We start from the raw sequence: 19128 nt of genomic DNA, 5'->3' as shown, positions 1-19128 counted from the left end.
TTTATTCCAATGGGTGTGTACAGAGGAGGGGAACTCCAGCTCTGTGCAGTGACTTTGAAGTCTAGGATCTTAAATTAGAATATAAATGTTAAATAATGCATTAGCTTAAAGTGCTTCTGGCCCAAATGGTACCTCATATGATTAGGCTATTGCAGCATTTGTAATCACACACGGGTTCATAATTTGTAAATGCCAGCAAAATGTTCAGGTGGCTTCAGCCCCTGTCCTGGGCAGTAAGCATGGGAACAGTCTGGTGGGTTTCAGTTTGGGGATTAGTATGGATCAAGACCAGGGATCTGGGATTGGGGTCTTGCAACTGTGCAGGAATTTACTAATCACCACAGAATTAAGCAGGAAGCCTTATGCAAGAGGCCTCACATCACTGAGGTTACTGATCCAGGAGTGCCATTGGGATATTAAGTCTTCACTGCCTCTACAACGTTCTAGTCAATAAAGGCAACTTGGAACTTGAATTTTCTGCTAATTTCTTACTCTCTCACTTAATGTTCTGCATTACTTAATATTTGGCAGCATTCAGACTTTTCCTCATAAATGGATTTAGCCCCTGCTGTATTTTTTTCAACAACCATTTGGTTTTAAGGGGTCCTGCAAAGAGTTCTCCTCTTGTTACAGGGGTCATATAAGCCTCTAATCTCCGTAAGTTTTTAACCTCTATCAAAGCTCATTTGCTCCCACCCCTGCAATTAGTCGTCTTTCTAGTTTTACTGAGTAACTTCAGGAAATAAATACTCCAGAATGTAAGCAAGCTACAAGCAGCCCCTGGCTACATCTCCGTACTGAGAACACTTGTAGCAGGGTGCTTAGTGCCCCATCCCTTCCCTGCCCTTCTCAGTGCTGGCTCCAATTAGGAGACTTGGTTCTTGGCTGAGGCACTTGGAATGTCTGTCTTCCCCCACATAGCTGAGGCTTGATGCCATCATCTGGCTCCAGCTGCAATGGCCACTGTCTCCTGCTGTGTCAGGCTGTCACAGAAGGGAGGTGAGGAGTTCCTGCAGCAATGAGACCTGCACAGACTTGCTGCAGGATTGCAGCATGCCAGAGCTGTTTGAGTTTTGTTTGCATGGAAGAGTGCCTGTTGGTGCTCTTTATATGATGTTTTTATTTCTTTGTGGGTATAGATGTCTCCTTTTTATGGCATGGGACATCAGTGCTCTGTTGTCATACAAAGTCACTGAGAAAAGCATGCATTCCTTTTGGAGGACTGAGACAGAGTCCTCTTATTGGTGGTGAAATTCAGCCTGGTAGGTTGGGTTTGGTTTTATTGCTCTGTAGCAATAAAACTTTTGAAGGCTCTCTAATTATATTAAGACTAATTAGCATATTTTCATGGATGTGTTTATTGCTTTATGTGGTAAAATGATCTATCTGAATAGTAGTAAAATTCATGTGAATCAGACTGGGTTGTACCCAACATCAGCTGCTTCCTAAATAAGTCCAATGGCATTCTTTCTGCACAAGAAATTTCACCATCCTTCCCTCTCACCCCTGGTAAGTCAGATCTGCTGTTGTTAATGGAAAAAATATCTTGGGCATCTGGAGGTTTCTCAGTATAAATACTGCTTTCTGAGAGGGAAATCTGCCGTATGAATTTGAAACAGTTCCTTGAAAAAGAGACTTTCTTCTTTTTTCTCTAAATTTCTTGCTGTTGTGTTAGATTGTGATTCCAAATCCAATGTGTGCTCTGAACTTGTGCAAGAATAGAAATTATTCCGTTTCTGCATTTAGCCTGGACAGTGGCTTTTTAGTAGACATTTCTCACTAGACTCTTGCAATAGAGTGGATGCCTCTTAGCCTGGTTCTCGCTGCCCGTCGCTCTGCGGCACAGCGCATGGAGTCAGCCGCTCTCCGCAGTGTTGTGCAGCGTGGTCAGTGTGTTTGTGATGATACCCTGCTGCAGGCCCTGCACGAGTGCGTGATCACAGAGATGGGGCAGATGTGGGCTGGGATCCTCATTTGGTGCAGGTCAGTGACTAATACCAATGTTTCTGTTTAAGAGACTTTTTTACAGCTTGAATGTGTTTGTTAGTGCACTCAATAGTCAGAGAATATCAATATCTAATACTCCCATAGGCTGACACATTTTTAGAGTTCCTTTTACCATTTAACACTGAAAATAGCCACAGAGAAATAGTGATGCAAATGTTAGTTGAATTAAATTTCCCGTAGTTTCTGGAGTCTGCAGTCATTTTCACGTCAGTATGTTGCAGTTTGCAATCCATGATATTACGATCGGTCGCGGTAGTTTCATTTTCATTTGCGTTCTTTGCACATCTTGGCCTTGGTTACTGCAGTGCTGCTTCCTGGGCTCTTCCCAAGGCTCTGAGGGAGCCGGTGCCGTGGCAGAGCACGGCAGAGCAGGGTGGGAGTGGCGGTGCTGGCAGCGGTGCTGGTACCTGCAGCTCCCCACTGCAGGGTCCAGGTACACCGGGCACCTGTCAGCCATGGGGGGATGGAGGCTGCAGGTGACCCAGTTGCAGAATTGCACCACAGACTCTTCTGAGAGCCACCTTCCTCTTGCCTTTTCCCTCATCCATTGTCCTTCATGTCCTGTTCTCTGATGTCACAGAAATGACCACAGAAATGCTGTTAGGGCTGTATCATTTAACATCCCCACCCCAACATGGCTTGTCTCCTTCATGAATCAGATGTTACCTCTCCTGCCCTGTGGAGTGTTTTCATTCTCAGTTCCTGTTTGTTCTAAATGGCCTGTACAATGCCCTTGCCGTTTCATCATAGTGCTTTTTCAGAAATGCCACCTGACATACCAATATAATTTGAGACAATTGTATTTTCAGCTATTCTTCCTCTAATTTTGGTTCTTACAAAACACATTTTTGGCTTTTAATTCCTCTTCTCTTTTTTCCTAATGAAAACTGAATTTTGCACATAGGAATATTTTCTTCCACATTACCTGTGATCTGAGTCAGTCAGGAGTTTCTCCTCTGTTACATTCCTGAAATTTGTATTTTAGGAATTAACATTTCGGTGCAGAATTTCTTCACATTACCTGTGCATTACTGCAAGTGAAGAAAGTTATTGGAAAAAACCACAAACCTACCAAACCCTAGCACTGTGATGTCTGTCAGAGTCTCAAATAGTCATTGCCTCAAAGGTTCAGACATAAAATGGGAAAGTTCAGTCCTTGTATTGATACTGGTGGCAGACATGCTGCAGTATTCATGCAGTGGGGAGCTCCTAAAAGGCCACTCCATTCCGGTCAGGTTGGGTGGTTCCTGGTATTTCAGCCTCAGGAGCACCTTGCATACTCTAAATATAATGGTTCTGAAGATCCCAAACTTAGATTATGTATGGCTTGTCTTCGCATCATCTTGTCTCTGTCCTGGGTGAGTGATAATATTTGCTACAAACAGAATATCAGTGAGACAAAGAAGAGCAAGGGGAGAAATAGCCATGCGGGTGAGGGTGGCTTTTTACAAATGTGTCTGAAGGAGTGGGGCTGGGTGGCATAAGGTGCTGTGAGTCAGAGCTATCAAACAGGGTAATGAGCCTTTGCTTTACCTCTTTGAAATATGATAGTAAAACACATTTTCTTTGACAAAGAAATTGAGGGTAGGGGATAAGAAGTGCTGAGGTTTCTTCATGCCCCAGGGTCGGCTGTGGTAACAGTGCTGTGCTGGCGCTGTTGTGTACTAGAGTCCTTCTGTGACAAAATCAGAGCCTCAGCCTTCCAGGAGATCACGCGAATATTCGGAAAATTTTGTTTAGTGAATATTAAATAGCATTTCAGCACTGCTATAATTAGCGCTTATGGTTTATAGGTGGATTTATGTCCTGCTGTGCATTTTTGAATCTCCAGTGTCAATTCTGCTTGGCCTTTGCTCCCAGGTCTGTTATGTTGTGTTGCTGAGGAGCAACTGTGTCACTTAGACTCTATTCATCTGCTCTTGATTTGACTGTCTGTTATCCTGAACTATTTTTCTGGCTTAAATTATAGTTTTAAAAATAGTGTCAGGCGTTGCACAGTGCCTGGGAAGGCCTGTAGCTTTAAATGCCGTGTGCTGGTCCTGCTCCCAGCCCGGAGCAGAGCTCCCCACCGAGGAGCAGCGAGCGCTCAGCCCGGCACTCAGCCATGCTCGTCCGGCAGCAGCGCTCGGGCGGCGCAGCCGGCGCTCGGTCCGGCCGATGGCCGCGGCCCTGCCCGGGCAGTGCCCAGCGCCGCGGCTGCCCATGGCTGCACGGTGATGTTTATGTGGTGCTGCTGTACCTGCGTGTGCTGTGAAAGGGACTTCTGCGAGCCCACAAAGGTGAGGAGCTTCTCGGGGAACAGTTGTAGCTGTCATGTTTGGCTGTTTTATTTAAGTCTCCAGTAGAACTTGACCTCATTTTGTGCATCAGCCTTGGAAGCACTCCATTTTTCCTCTGGGCACTGCTGTTGAATTTCGGTGGTTGTTTTTTTTAATGTAGTTTTTCTTTGCTTTTGAAGCTGGGAAGTGCAAAAAGGCTCCTGTCTGAGTGAGTGTTGCAATCCATAAACAAGATCAAATGTGGTGCTGCTTTTTGGGATTTTCTGGTTTTGTTGTTTGGGGGTTTCGTTTGTATGATACAGTGAGTGATGAAAGAAATGGGAGATGCAGATGCAGAAGATGCAGATGCAGCCCAGTGTCAGAGAGAAGTATTTGCATTGGTAGCTTTTTTAATGTGACCTCTTGTTTTGCTGTTTTTAGCTGTGCAAAATGTATTTTCAGGAAGTAGTAAACAAACTGCAGAACCATATTCTTTTCCAGATAAAAAAAGAGTAACTGTGCTGCCTCCCATAGACCCAGTGACCTTCAGAAATGATTAAGTATTTTTCTTCTGTTTCATTGAGCTGTGTAACTCAGCATTGCCCTTTTGCAGTCTGCATTAACAGTAAACTGTATCTTCCCTCCTCCCCCATTTATTAAATACCAAAGAGAGACAGTAAGGTCTTTGATGCTCTGATCTGCAACACAAAATAGAAGCTATTTCTCTCTGAATTATTGCAGTTAGCTCTCCCATGCTCTGTGGTCCAGTGTTTGAGAAAAAAAGAAACCTGGAATCCAAACTGGCTTTTGCCATAGCTGATGGTTTACCTGGGGTCTGTTACAGTCTGCAGAAGACATGGTTGAAAGGTTGAATAGTATTCCTGTTGTGTTTGAAACACATATGTCTAATATATTTATTTCATTAACTTCGATTTTCCCAAAAGAAAATAATACCTTCTATATGTGTACTTGGTCTCACTGCATTCATACTTCATAATAAAAGTGACACACAGGTGGCTCTCAGGAAAAATGCCTGTTGTTGAGTTGCAGAGGTACAGACTGCGGTGGTATGGGGCAGCAGGAAAGCCCGAGGGGTTACAGATGTTCCGCATCATAGGCTGAATGATATGCGTGCTTTGCATCTTGTCACACCTAACTTGAGGCTGCTGCATCACCTCCTGAGAGCTGAAGAGAGGAATAGTGAGCACAGGATACCATGTTCTGTGCTCTCTAGGCCAGGTCAGGGTAGTCTGAACAGCTTTCTACCGTGTGTTGAGGAGATGCTGCACTGAGGGCTATCTCCAAATGGAGTTTTCAATGAGGATTCTTAGCTTTTGCAGGAATACTGAAAGCAGCACAGTGATTTCAGGATTTACCTAATTCAGTGTTCCCTGTGGATTGCTGGACAAGTGCCCTGTTGCCTGGCCCTGACGGGTGCTCGTCATCCCTTGAATGCGTCTTCCTCTCTGATGTCTCGTTGCTTGCTGTTCTCTTCCAGGTTTCCAAAGGCATCTGTGCCACACATCAGCGGCCCTGAGGAGGGCATGTTCATGGGCTGAAGGGACTGCCCTTGCTCACGGTGTCTTGTCCTTTACAAGCTGTGTTTGCCACTTGGAGCGATCTTAGAGATTTAGTTGGTGCTAATGCAGGAACACCTGCAGCACTTGGAGTAAACAAGCTGATTTGAGCAAAGCAGGAGTCTGAAGCAGCTGTACTGCACGTTTGTGACAAGTGTGATCTTATCTGGTACTATGTGTATGTTGTACTACAAAGGCTTTAAATAAGGAAATATGTCAAGAAATGCTCTATGGCAATGGCAAAGCGGTGTATTCACAGGAAGCATGAATCTTGTTGCTTTGAATTACTTAATATTGTATGAACTGTTGATTGGATAAACTTCAGGGAGGAGTTTTGGTTATGATCACACTATGTGTTGTACCTGCAAAAAATACTACAGTTAAAAATAAAGAAATGAAGGAAGTGTAGAAGTATAGTTGCTGGAGCCCTTCAGATTAAACACTTGGAGGGGATGTGCATGATAAACCTCAGCAGAGACACATCCCCTGAAAAAGGGAGAATCTTTGCTCTTGCACACGGCTGTTCTGTGCAGAAGGATCATGCAGAGGCATTTGTCCTTCCAGACTTCGACCCAGTTTGCTCCAATGCTTTGCAAGTCAAAGTTAACTTGCGACCATAAAATTAAGCTGTGTTCTTTACAAACTAATATATAACATGCAATAATAATCTCTGTTCTTCAGATAGCAGCTTGAAGCATAAAAGTCTGGGAAGTATTAACAAAAATTTTGTCTCTCAGGTAATGAGATGTGACTCAAACACTGAGGAAAATAGGATGAGATTTTAAAAAAATTAGAACCAAACAAAAAAAACACACATCATTTTACATAGTCACTTTCTTATAAAAGCTTGTATAAACTTGTTTCTTAATCCACCCTCTTCTGCTGATTCCTGTACTTAACTTTTGCTCAGCTTTACCTCATTTCCTATCCTTATTTTTGTAACTTCTAGCCTGATTGGCACTCCCCACTAGAAATCAGGAGCTGCTAAAATAAACAACCGTGGTTGTTATTTTGGCTGTATCTTTTGCTGTGTCATCCCTTATCACCTCCTACAAGTTCTCGTGTATAGTTCACGAGAACTATAAGAACTATAGTTCTTTCCTATTTTTCTGACCAGATTGTTGTATCTGTTCCCTTGGACTTCCCTCAGCCTCAGTGTTGCCTTGTTTATTCAGTCAACACTGATGATTTTCTGCTTGACTAGTCTAGCTTTAGGGAAACCATTACTGAATTGGGCCATCAAGCCTTACTTTTTTTGCTCAAAAATATCTTTTTCTCAGGATTTCAGAAATTTGAGGTCAAGAAGGTGATGTCTTTGGCAGCAATGTTGTTTAAAAGGAATTAAAGGGGCTGTAGACAGCCTCTTAAGGGAGACTTTACACTGGATTGTGTCAATCCCTTCTGTCTCTGGGATGTCAATAAGTACTTGTAGGCCAAGCTAGTGCCTAGTCCCACATGTTCCAGTCCTGCTTGAGGGAACAGCTTGTGCAGTGTTCTTGCCTCAGCCCACCATACTGGGCTGGTAGGCGTCAGGGATGCATGTGCCTGAGGGGCAGTTGGGAAAGATGGAGGCCAGCTTTGTAGCTTCAGCTACCTCTTAACCAGTTAGTAAGTGAAACATTTGCTTCCCGAGAGGCAGGGAGCCCTGGGCAGGGGGAGTCAAGCAGGGGGAACATGTGGAGCCCCCTGAACCCCCCTGCGCTGACAGCACGGTGCTGTGGGGGAAGCATCTGTGACCAGCAATTGCCTTCACTGACAAGGCTTCGCTGGAGCTCCCCTGTGGAACAGGTAGTGTTGGTTGTGACAGAAGCTGCCCCTGGGACAGCGAGTATGATGCCGTGTGGCAGCAGCATCTTCATCATTGCTCCCAACACCAGGAAGGGCTGCAGCTGAATATGGGTCTGCTGCTGACAACTCTGAGGAAAAGACAGCTGGCTGCTTTACAGCTAAACTATTTTTGGCACTTGATGTGACACATGAAGTCACATCTCCATTTCATACTGAATTAGGTACAAGGCCATGGGCAAGTCGCCCCGCAGCTGGCTTTACCAAATCCCAAGTGAGGGTTTGTTAATGTGCCTCAGGCCGTTGCTTGAGGGATGCTGCTCTTGGCACCAGTGCCAAGTGAAGCAGTCCCAGGTCACCTTTTCCTCCAGTGGTGTTTCTGCTGTCTTGGGCCTGATGGTGAACCACATTTGGGAAAGTAGTAAGAACATCCCCAAGCACCTTATCACTTGGTTCCCAGTGAACTCACAGATTGGCTCTAGAGGGAGCTGCTGTCCTGTCTGTCCCCAGGCTGTGCCAGTACGGGGTTGGGCAGGGAGCTGCTTGGCTTCAACACCCCTAAAGAAAGGGAATGCCCAAATGCATGCAGTATATGCAGCATATGTGAAATGTTTCCCCTTTGTGGTTGCCCACAAGCCCTTCTGTCCGGGGCAGGGACCTGCCCTCTCCCCTCTCTCCAAAGCAGGCCTGTGGGGCTCTGTGTTGGCAGATGCACCATTAGCGCATTCCTGTTGCAGCAATCATCACTCGTGACTGTTTAACCATTGTGAGTAAGGTGTGAAGCCATTTCCTCTTGGTGTCACAGTGTTGGTTTCCTGCTCAAGCTGTTGACTGAGGCAGGCAAAGGCATTGTACTGGAATTTTTTATTGAATATTTTTCAGAGTAATTTTTCATTTTTTGTTTTCTCGCTGTTTGTTTTTTTTTTTTTTTAATCCATAACCATGGTGATCTTCCCATCATTTTGAGGGTTAATTGCTCATAGGCAAAGGCTGTATAACTTTCAGAAATCCCCATTTTATAATCTAAACAATGAGGTGTGCTGTGAAAAACACACAGCAAGACTTCTTGAGCTGTCCATCTGTTTGTGTGCTTTCCTTAGCCAGGTTTAATTTGGATTTGGATTTAGGGGCATGCTAGAGACACCTCAGTGCAGTTGCTGTCAAGGATGACCATAGGTTTTTGTGGGTGAGTAGCTGGAGCCTGTTAAAAAGCAAAGCTGCTGCAGTTTCTGAAGATTAAATCAGTCAATACAGTTTTTCAGAATAACTGCAGTGTGTCACAAGGAATCACACTGGACATGTTTTCTGCTTTTCCTTTTTCTTTTTCTTGACAGTAAATCCAAGGCAGCTGTTTTGTAGAGCGGGAGCATATATGCACCCTGAGCACTTGCTGAAGGAAGGTGGAAGGTGAATTTGTAAATGAATCCACATGTGAGTGAGCAGTTGTTTCTAGGGATGGTTCAGTGCAGCAGTACCTAGATCTTCTGTCTGTATTTACCTGAGAGATGAATGAACAGAAATATTCTCCCTTACATATGCTGTTGGCAGGATTTGGAATCACAGAAATATGCAACTAGAAGTAAATAGTGACCCATAGAGTTGCTGGTATCAGATGTGTGGCAGTGTGCAACAGACAGACAGATCCAACTTTCTGTTACAGACAGATCCACAAATGCAGGATGTGAAAGTAGTATCTGGGAGATACTCAAAAGCTTTCTGGACATGGTCCTGGGCAGCTGCTGGCTCTTGGTGGCCCTGCCTGAGGAGGAGGTTGGACCAGGTAAACTCCAGAGGTCCCTTCCAACCCCAACTGATCTGTGATTCAGTAACAACATTTAAAAAGCAAAGCATTAGAAAAATAGACTCTCAATTCTCGATCAGGTGTAGGTCATAAAGAGCTTATTGCATCACCCAAGTGGATGAGGCAGGGGAGTTTGTGACACTTTTTGTTTCCTTTGAGACCTGTGGTAAGTTGTGCCATGTACAATGACACAGAGGAACGGGACACTGACTGCTCATGAGACAGTGGGGCTGGTCCCATGTTAACCCATGTGTTTCAAGAATCATGTGCTGCAGGTGGCATGCAGGGAGGTGACTTAGGACTGTTGATGGCAGTTAATCTAATGTGTTAAGGGTACCTCATGGTAATTTGTGATGTTTAAGTATCTCTTCATTGTACCTGCTGGGGATTCTGTGTGTGTTTATTCAAATGTGCACTTAGGTAACGCAGATCCAATGAAATGGGGCCTGGGGGGGCTTTTACTCTGCAGATGTGGTTGAGCACAAAGAATGGTGGGGGTTTTTCTCCCCTGTGATTTTTATTTCCTCTGAGGCGTTGATTAGAGATCTTGCTTACTAACAAACCAACTCCCTTGTAACTGTCATCAGAGATTTTGAGTCTCTGCTCCTGAGCCTGCCTGAGGCTGGTGACCATCTGTCCACCTAGGTGGAGGGGTTGGCCAAGTCTCTGTGCCCATCCCTGCACCTGCCATGTGCTAATGATGCTGTTGAGTGGTGTTTCCAAACAGGAAGTCTAAAACCTATGACTTTCTATGAGTCTCATAGACTTTCTGTCTTTCTTATGACTGTATTGCCTTTAGCACAGTGGGAAAAGGAAGCCAAACAAGTTCTGAATGTTTTCATGGCTAGTTTTAGCTGCCAGTCAGGTGTGCAGTCACTGGGAAGTTGATTAACCCAGGCACCTCAGGTGCTGTTATCTTCTTTCTGGGGCTGTGCAGTCTCACTCTGAGCTCCCGTCTCACTTTGCCCTCCATGTGTTTATTTTAAGTAGCATGACAATTTTCAGTCACACTCGTGAAGCTCCAGGCTTCCCAAGGGGAGGGAGGAGGAAGCAGGAGTTGCCCCCTTGCAGCAGGCTTGCTCTGAAAGCTGCTGTTTGCTTAGGCCAGCTGCCCTGAGTGTTTTAAAGCAACAATCCATCTTCTTGGTGAATGACCGGTATATGCTTTTACTGAGGAGTTTTAGGAGGGTGAAATACCTTTAAAGGAACTGCTGTATTTAATCTTCAGCAGCACGAAAAGGCAGAATCATGAGGGGCTTTCTGGGTTGTGTGCTGCAGAATAGAGACATTGGAAAGCTTGTACAGGAGGGAAAGCCTGAGAGCATTAACAGTTGAGAATTTGGTAAGATCTTGAGAGAGAGAAAGCATAAGGCCCTCACATGATTTCACCTGCTTTGTGGCATAATTCCAAAGCAGTTCTCAGTGTGCCTCCTGGTGGGAGGGCACACAGCTCCCCTTAACTGGACTGTCAAATATAATGGAAAATTGTATTGCAAGGAAGATTGACTATTGAATTCTAACCCCTGTTCTTATACAAACATTGATCATTATAGTATTTAATTTACCAACATCTTTTCAGGACAGATTGACCATCATCTCAAATTAAATAATATGTCATCAGCATTTCCCAGGGACCCAGTTTGTGTTAAGTCTTCCCTTTACAAAGCCTTGTCGATATGGACAAAGTATTTAAATTATCTCAGTTCTGTTCCAGAACTGCACTTATTCAGCCTTTTCCTCTTGAATTGGAAAGAACCCTTTTTGTTATTTCCGAATAATATCCACACATCTGGTAATTATAAAGCAATTATCCCAACTTGGTTTATTCTATTACTGCTGTTCTAGTTCATTTTCTACCAAGTTGTAAGGAGACAACCTGGGCAGATTTGCTGAAGTCAACTGACTTGAAAAGGGGAAGAGAAAGTTTCCACCAAATTTTTCTCTCACAAAACTTGTGTCATGTGAGGAAGAGTGTACTATTGGTGTGATTTATGGTAATTATCCATACACACACACTAATTATACCAAACCTGGAGTAAATTAAGCTGATAGAAACTCTTTACTGCAAAGTAGTGTTGCAGCCCCAGTAGTTCTATGAGACTGATCTGTGCCAATTTCAGCTCAGAGCCTCTGGGCTGCAGACAAACTGGTGATGAGCAGTTGTTTGGTTCTGAGACACTGGGTCAGTCCCATGCTCACTCACCCTTACTACTGCCCAGACAAAAATCAATTATGAAAAAGAAAAAAAAAAAAGTTACATTAAATTAAAATGTGGAAGTTTTGCATCAAAACTGTGGATCTTTCTGGTTTTCATCGTCTGCCATTAAATACTAAAATGTCCTTGGTCTGGAGGAGGTAGAGATTGTTAAGAATGGATTGAGAAAGCCCTTGGTTCATAGGCATTTAACAGTAATATGATTGTCTTGGTGTGCTGCACAGATGCTCTGTGCTGCTCTTGGGGTGGCGGCTGGTTGGCAGGGCTGCTCTCTGGGTGAGGCACAGACCAGCTGTGCCATGGGTGCTGGGTGATGCTCCCAGGCCAGGCATGCCCTGCACAGGCAAGGTCTTTGTGTTTGTCTAGGCCATAGGGAGAAGTCTGATCACTGACAGCCCTGGAAGAATCTTAATGAAATTACAAATTCCAAGAAGAGTTATCTTTACAAATGTGTATTACTTGCAAATGCATGTCCCTACATCTCATAGACAGCATGTTTGCTGTGCAGTACTGATATCATGCATAGTGTTGGTCCCACTGATTAATATTAATTCTTAGCACCAATTTTCCATTGAGCTCTCCAGAGCTCCAGGGTTTCTACAACTCAATCTTAAGAAAGCAGTTGATATTGCAGGAGTCACAACAGACCAAGAAATTATATTGTATGGTTTCCAGCAGCTGAGCTCCTCTAGAAAATGAATCAATTGCTTCCCCAGGTGTCTGGTTTTCCTCTTGAGGGGGCAACAGAGAACCTTAGGGTTATGGAAAGGAGCCCGGGTAACCCCCGGTGCCGGCCAGTGTTGCAGCCTGCGGGGTTTTTGGCATTAAATACGGAATGATGAACCGTGAGAGAGGTTACAGTTAAGTGTAACAGCATTTTTGTTTTGTAAAGCGCATATTCCCAATCACGGACATGGTTCAGCGACCGGGCAGTAGCGGTGGGTCGGCTGGCAGCTGTTGCAGTGGAACGGCCCGGGGAGCGGAGCGTGCGGGCAGCAGTCGCGGCTGCTCAGCAGCTCCTCCCCGGGACAGGGGCCGCGGGATCCAAACGCGCGTTCGTTTTAAAGCTCGGGGATGGAGATTCCCTGCGGGACGCGGTGGCTGCGGCTCCCGGCTCCCCGGCCCGGCGGGGCCTCCCTGCCGCGAGGGGGCGGGCGGGGCCGGGCGGGGCCGCGCCGCGGCGGGCGCGCAGCCATGCACGGGCGGCGGGCGGCCGGCGGGAGCCATGCACGGGGAGCGGGCGCTGCCGCCCCGCCGGGACAAGGTACGCGGGGGTCCCGCGGGACGGGCGTTCCTCCGCCGGAGGACCCACCCGGGGCGGGCCGGCATGGGGGCACGGTCGGCTCCAGGGAGGAATGTCCGGGTCAGGAGCCGCCGGTGCGACCGCACCTGCCCGGTCCTTCGCGGGTTCGCGGCGGGTACTTGGCGGCTTGGATTGAGCTGAAACAGCCTATAACTTTTTTTTTTTTTTTTTTTTCTCCATCCGTGGGGTTTGTCTTTTGAAACTCACTTTTTCCCTCCCACTCGGAGACACCTGCTCGCAGGGTTTGCCGCGGCAAGGCGTGCATTCGGGTGCCTCTCAGGCTCCATTTTTCTGACCGTAGTAGATCGGTTGTAGGTTTCACTGCTGCTGCTATTCAGACAGGTGAAGCACTAGGAATGACTCGGGTGTGCTGTACTGTACAGTTAAACCCTGTGACTTCTGCTCTCAATTACCTTCTTGGTCTCTTCACTCTCTAGCTAGTTGAGCCCCTGCCCTTGTACTGATATCTTGGAGTGCTTGGTCTGCCAAACTGGGGTGCCTTGTTGCACATTTGTGCTTGAATTTTCAATTGTTTGAGATGATTAAGTGGAGTCAAGTATGAGAGGTTTTGCTTTTTTTAAACTTTTGCTGGATCTCTTTAAAATATATGAAGCTCTCCTGATTGATACTGTCCCCTGGCCAGCTGAAAAAAGATACAATTTTTCAGAATTAGTTGGCATAAAGAAGGAAAGCTTTTCTGTTGGTGAAGCTGCTGATTAGCACTCATGTTTCTCTCTCTCTGTGCTTAGATTGAGCGATTGGAAGTCAGCAGCTTGGCACAGACCTCCAGTGCCGTGGCCTCCAGCACTGATGGCAGCATCAATGCAGACTCTGTTGATGGGACCCCAGATCCGCAGCGGACAAAAGTGGCCATCACACACCTGCAGCAGAAGATACTGAAGCTGACAGAGCAGATCAAAATTGAGCAAACAGCCCGTGATGACAACGTGGCAGAGTACCTGAAATTGGCCAACAATGCAGACAAGCAGCAGAGTGCCCGCATTAAGCAAGTGTTTGAGAAGAAAAATCAAAAGTCAGCCCAGACCATCTTGCAGCTGCAGAAGAAATTGGAACATTACCATCGAAAGTTGCGAGAGATTGAACAGAATGGGATCCCTCGGCAGCCAAAGGATGTCTTCAGGGATATGCATCAGGGTTTGAAAGATGTTGGAGCAAAAGTCACTGGCTTCAGTGAGGGAGTGGTTGACAGTGTAAAAGGCGGACTTTCCAGTTTCTCCCAGGCCACACATTCAGCAGCAGGAGCTGTGGTTTCCAAACCCCGGGAGATTGCCTCCCTCATAAGGAACAAGTTTGGGAGTGCAGACAATATTGCTAATCTGAAAGACTCCTTAGAAGAAGGCCAGGAAGATGGGACAGGTGGCAAGGCTCTAGGTGTTATTCAGAACTTTCAGTCAAGCCCAAAATATGGCAGTGAAGAGGATTGTTCCAGTGCCACATCAGGCTCAGTGGGAGCCAACAGTACAACAGGGGGCCCTGTGGGAGCTTCCAGCTCCAAAACAAACACTCTGGATATGCAGAGCTCAGGGTTTGATGCAATACTGCATGAGATACAAGAAATTCGAGAGACACAGGCAAGACTGGAAGAATCATTTGAGGACCTTAAGGTTCGCTACCAGAGGGATTACACGTTGATAATGCAGACCCTGCAGGAGGAGCGGTACAGGTATGTGCTGTGGTACTTTGTTTGACATTCCAATGCTGTGATTGCAAAGCACCAGAGTTGTGGATGGTAGTGTTCAGCGGGCTGTTCCCAGCAGCCTGATTCAAGTGGATAGTTCTGAGGTCTTCTCAGGACTATTCCCTCCCAGTTCTGCCTTTTATCAATATTTCTATCTTGCTGCTCACCTCCCTCTCTGTACAAGAAAGAGATTGTAAGGAAAAAGGTTATTTCAAAATGTTTTCAAGATAAAAAGTGAAGCTGAAGAGGTCTTATAAGGGGTCCCAAAGCCAGGAGTACATTGATGCAATTACTGTTATCAGACAGTGCTTTGCCCTGCAAAAAATCCTGAAAATATTTGGATCAAAGCAAATGACGGGGAACTAATGCAGACATGACTTGACCATGCCTTCTCCAACACTCAGATCCATATCTACCAGAGAAAGAAACATTCCAGCTTTCTTCAAGTTCTCTAAAAATACATGATCTTGCCCACGTGCCAAAACTAAGATATCCCTTCCCTTCTTTTTTCAGTCCACAGAGGCAGCACTCAGGGAAATGAAGTTGAATTAAATGTCAGATACTGACAGTGCTCTTGTTGTGGAGATTATAGGGCACTGGAAGCAGGTGACCTATGTTTCCATCAGTCTTCCCCTCACTGGAAGTGAATGGAAAGGTGAAGCAGTTGCTGCAGTACTGCTGATCCCTGATGAAGTCACAGGGGAGAGGTGACAGGCCTTCAGTAAGGCAGCCTGACCGGCTGCCCCCACCTCCCTGCTGAGGAAAGCTGCCCATGGAGAGGTGCTGAGGGAATGCTTCCCTCTCCTTGCTGGGTAGGAGAGGCTCTCTGCAGACTGCACTGTGCTGTCCTGCCAAACACCTGATGTCCCCCCACACGCATGCTGGGAGCAAGGGCTTGACTCCAGGCTCTGAAGGGAAGAGTTACTAGCTGCCCTTCTGCAGGCACCCTGGACAGGATTCTTAAACTTTAAATAACAAATGCAAAGCGCAAGCCCTCCTTCTAATGAAGGACAGTACGCTGTTGTCACGAGGTTCTTTATGGCCTTCATTGCTTTGCCAGGATGTGAAACACAACCTGAAAGGCACAGCAGAGCTGCTGGGGGTGTGTACAGGCTTGCTGAAGTGCCCTGTGCCACTTGCTGCACTGGTTTGTGCAGTGTAACATAGAGTTGCCCTACAGCTCTTTAGACGTGCTTATGCCAAAACATTAGAAAAACTCTGGAAAAGGCTAACCTGCTAGGATCTGGTAGAGACAGCAGGCTCTCAGTGTGCTTTGCAGAGCTTGGGCAAACAAAGCCAACACTGCTTTCTAATCCTGCTTTGTAATAATCAGCAGTTTGACTGAAACCGGCAACCAGCACAGCAGCTTTGGTTCCTTGTGCCTCAGTGTCATCAAGTCATCCCAAAGCGATGCAGAGCTGGATCTTCTGCTCCTCAGAGAGGAGAGAGGTGCTGTTGTCTGTTGCTGTGTAGGTTGTTGTTTCACACATACAGCAGCAGCCATTCATGGTGGAACGCTAATGCAAGCACAGCATAGCTGAAGGAGTGGCCTGAAAGTACAATAGCAGACCTTGGGGACTGATGTGCGCTGTCAGCTAAGCGGGCTGCTTACTGCCCAACACCTCTGAGCAAGGTTCACGTAGGCCCCATACTAGCTCACCATGAAGTCATATCTGTTATGTGCCATTAACCTTTGCAGAGCTTTACTCCCCTGAGGTCAGCCCAGACCCCAAGCACTAACCAAGGCAGCCTGGAGTGAAAAGCAGGGACAATCTGCATTTGGCTTATAAAAGCTTAAGACAGTAATTTAGACCTGTCATTTGGAATGTTGATGCAAATTAATTAAAGGTGTGACCTTTAAAGAGGACCAGTTAAACCACGCTCCGTGCCCTTGTCTGTGTGGGTAACTGCATGATCAGCAAGAGCTCATGGGTTAATCACGATTAGATGACTACAGGACTGTACAAATGTAGATTCTTGTTTTTATAGCTTCTGTATTTTGAACTATCACAATGATAAAAGCCAACATCACCTTAGAAGTGGACGGTGATGTAATGTGTCCAAGGGCAGAGGGTGCTGCTGCCTTGGCAGGGAGGGGTGGTGCCTGTTCCTCCAACTGGAACCCCGCTTGCTCCTCAGCTCTCTTCAGAAAAAAGCTAAAAAAAGGGAAAAGAAGTTGTGATTTAATGCTGGCAGGCTGAGGATTCAGATTAATCATAATTGGCTTTAAAAGTTGTAAATATCTCCTAACTCTGCTGTTTATGGGAAGCTTTTAAAAACAAACACAGAGTTGAGTTGGAGCTTAAAAAAAAGTTTTTGGAGAAGTCTTTTTCTTGTCAGGTGACACTGAGTGTTTGCATTTTACCTGGAAGCTGGAACAAAGAACATGCCATGACATTTTCTCACCTGGTCTTAATCCATTTCCTCTTTCTTTAATTGTCTACTGTTTTGTAGGTTCTGATCTTTTTTCCCGTTTTTGTTTGTGCAGTTTCTGTTTATCAGCCATGGCTTGCCTCACAGGTTTTCCATGACCTCCTTCATCTCCTCCCTCCCCTCTCCCTGCTTCCAAATCTTGTCTACCATCCATGTGGCTGCTGGTTTGCTAAGCCTAGTCTCAGAGGCAGGGACTCACCTGTCCAGTTTCTCCAGTTCTCCCGCCCTGGTGCAGGCCTGGCAGCACCATGGCAAGGCCAGGGTGGGCTGTGCTGCCCAGCACGTGCTGGCCCTTGAGCACTGCTCTGCTCTGCTGGGGCTGAGCCAGGGAGGAAGGAAGAGTCTGACGGTACTTGGCCATCATTGTTTTCTTCTGCACCAGGAGCAAGCGCTGTAATGGCTTGTTGCTAATCTCATTATTGGAAGGTGGCAGTTGTTTACTGGTACGAGCAGGGACTTTCTGTGCTATCAAGACTGAAATAAAGTTCCTGCTGAGTATTTTCATCTTGCTTGTCCCTTCAGGAACCTGTTTGTACATGGCAAAACCATAACCTCACATATTTGGAGTGTGGCCAGTCTAAGGTTTTGGGTTTCTTCCCAAGCCTGACGGCCTTGGAAAGGGCATTTAGGTCTCCCATGCTCCTGTCAGAAGAAAACCTTCAGCCTAAAGGCTAGTCACTGGTGCTTCCATTTGTCTGGGTTCTGATGTAGTCTTAATTGTCACACTTCAGTCTGTCCTCATGATGTGTTTTAAAATAGATCAAAGGAGCTAAACCTCTGAGGTCTGGGAGGGTTGGCAAGGCTGTTCTGGAGCGTGGCCAGGCAGTGGAAGCAGCGTGTTGGTGCTCACCCAGCCAGGACAGCACCAAAACATCCCTGCAAAGCTGTCTGTCCTCCTTCTAGGGAGGCTCGGAGCTGGAAGTACACGGATGTGTGCGGGTGTCATGAGCAGCTTGTGCTCCCTGTTGGGAGCAAGCTCTGTCCTTCGTCTGTCCTGCCAGATCAAAGACTTGGAGCATACTAGAAGTAACTTCTGGTTTTAGCTGTTTACTCCACTATTTGAAGCAGTCAGTAGCATAAAGATGTATTTAGTGACAAATAAAGATTACATGAAGGTTTGTATGGCATAGCTATAAAAAGGAAAAGGTCCATCTTGAGAGACATCTGAAGACAGGTACTAAATTTCATTCACAGTCTAATGCAGATGTCTTTGTAGCATTACTTTGATCAGAGTTTCTTTACTCACCATAGCACTAAGTGCAGATCAAATGCCTTTTTTTATCACATCCCTCCCTTCCATATGCTGTGCTAGCTGTGCATTTTGCAGCTATTACTTTAAAATACCTTAAAGCTTTTTTAAAAAAATGAAATGGCCATAATTGTGTTTCTGCGCCTTTTTTAGACCACTTTTGCAATTCCCACGCAGTGAGCCTCAGAAAACATGTGGAAATACAACACAGCTATTTGAAATGAAGTGTTCCCATATCCCACACTTGAGCCAAGCACCCCAGCTATTTACTGTGTCCGTAGGAACAGCTCTGATCATCTCTGTGATACTTGTGACAGGCAGCATTGGTCTGCTGCACAGAGATGTTTCTGGACCTTGTTCTTTTAAGGATAAATTTCACATTTTAAATAGTAACAAAATAGTTCTTGAGGCATTTTCCATACATGAGGTGAAGTGGGATTTGATTATTCAGGGCACTGCTATATTCACAGACAAGTTTAGTTTGTTCAGTAGACCCTGGCACTGATGAATTAGAGGCATGTATTTCATCTTAACCCTCTTGACAGGTAGCCTATCCCTTTTATTTGTGTAATACTCCCACTTAAATGCAAATCAGCTTTCAATAGGGAAACCCTGGTTCTGGGTCCCATTAGTGCTTTTTAAATTTGAACACCAGTAGAAAGCAGCTGGAAAAAATTATTTTCTAAATTGTAGATATTGGGACAAGAAGTAAAAATAAGCTGAATGGAGGATGTGTCATTTAAAAAATAAATCAGGGTAGGTTAGTGGGGGCAGGGATGTGGTTTTTTTTAAATAACCCAG

At 45.7% G+C, this 19128-nt stretch overlaps 1 protein-coding gene across 4 annotated transcripts in view; it reads left to right on the top strand.

Annotated features, from left to right (window-relative positions):
• The window catches only part of TMCC1 (transmembrane and coiled-coil domain family 1), a 74529-nt gene that overhangs the window by 46830 nt on the left and 8571 nt on the right, over window positions 1-19128 (top strand). For all 4 annotated transcript variants that reach the window (XM_054516030.1, XM_036390908.2, XM_054516029.1 and 1 more), the window contains one exon: window positions 13696-14630. In XM_054516030.1, coding sequence (XP_054372005.1) covers window positions 13696-14630 — 935 coding nt within the window. The remainder of the gene's footprint in view (window positions 1-13695; window positions 14631-19128) is intronic.

Source organism: Molothrus ater, chromosome 11 (assembly GCF_012460135.2).
Source record: "Molothrus ater isolate BHLD 08-10-18 breed brown headed cowbird chromosome 11, BPBGC_Mater_1.1, whole genome shotgun sequence".
NCBI lineage: Eukaryota > Metazoa > Chordata > Aves > Passeriformes > Icteridae > Molothrus > Molothrus ater.
The sequence above is the reverse complement of the archived record's forward strand: the minus strand, read 5'-3'. Positions and strand labels throughout refer to the sequence as shown.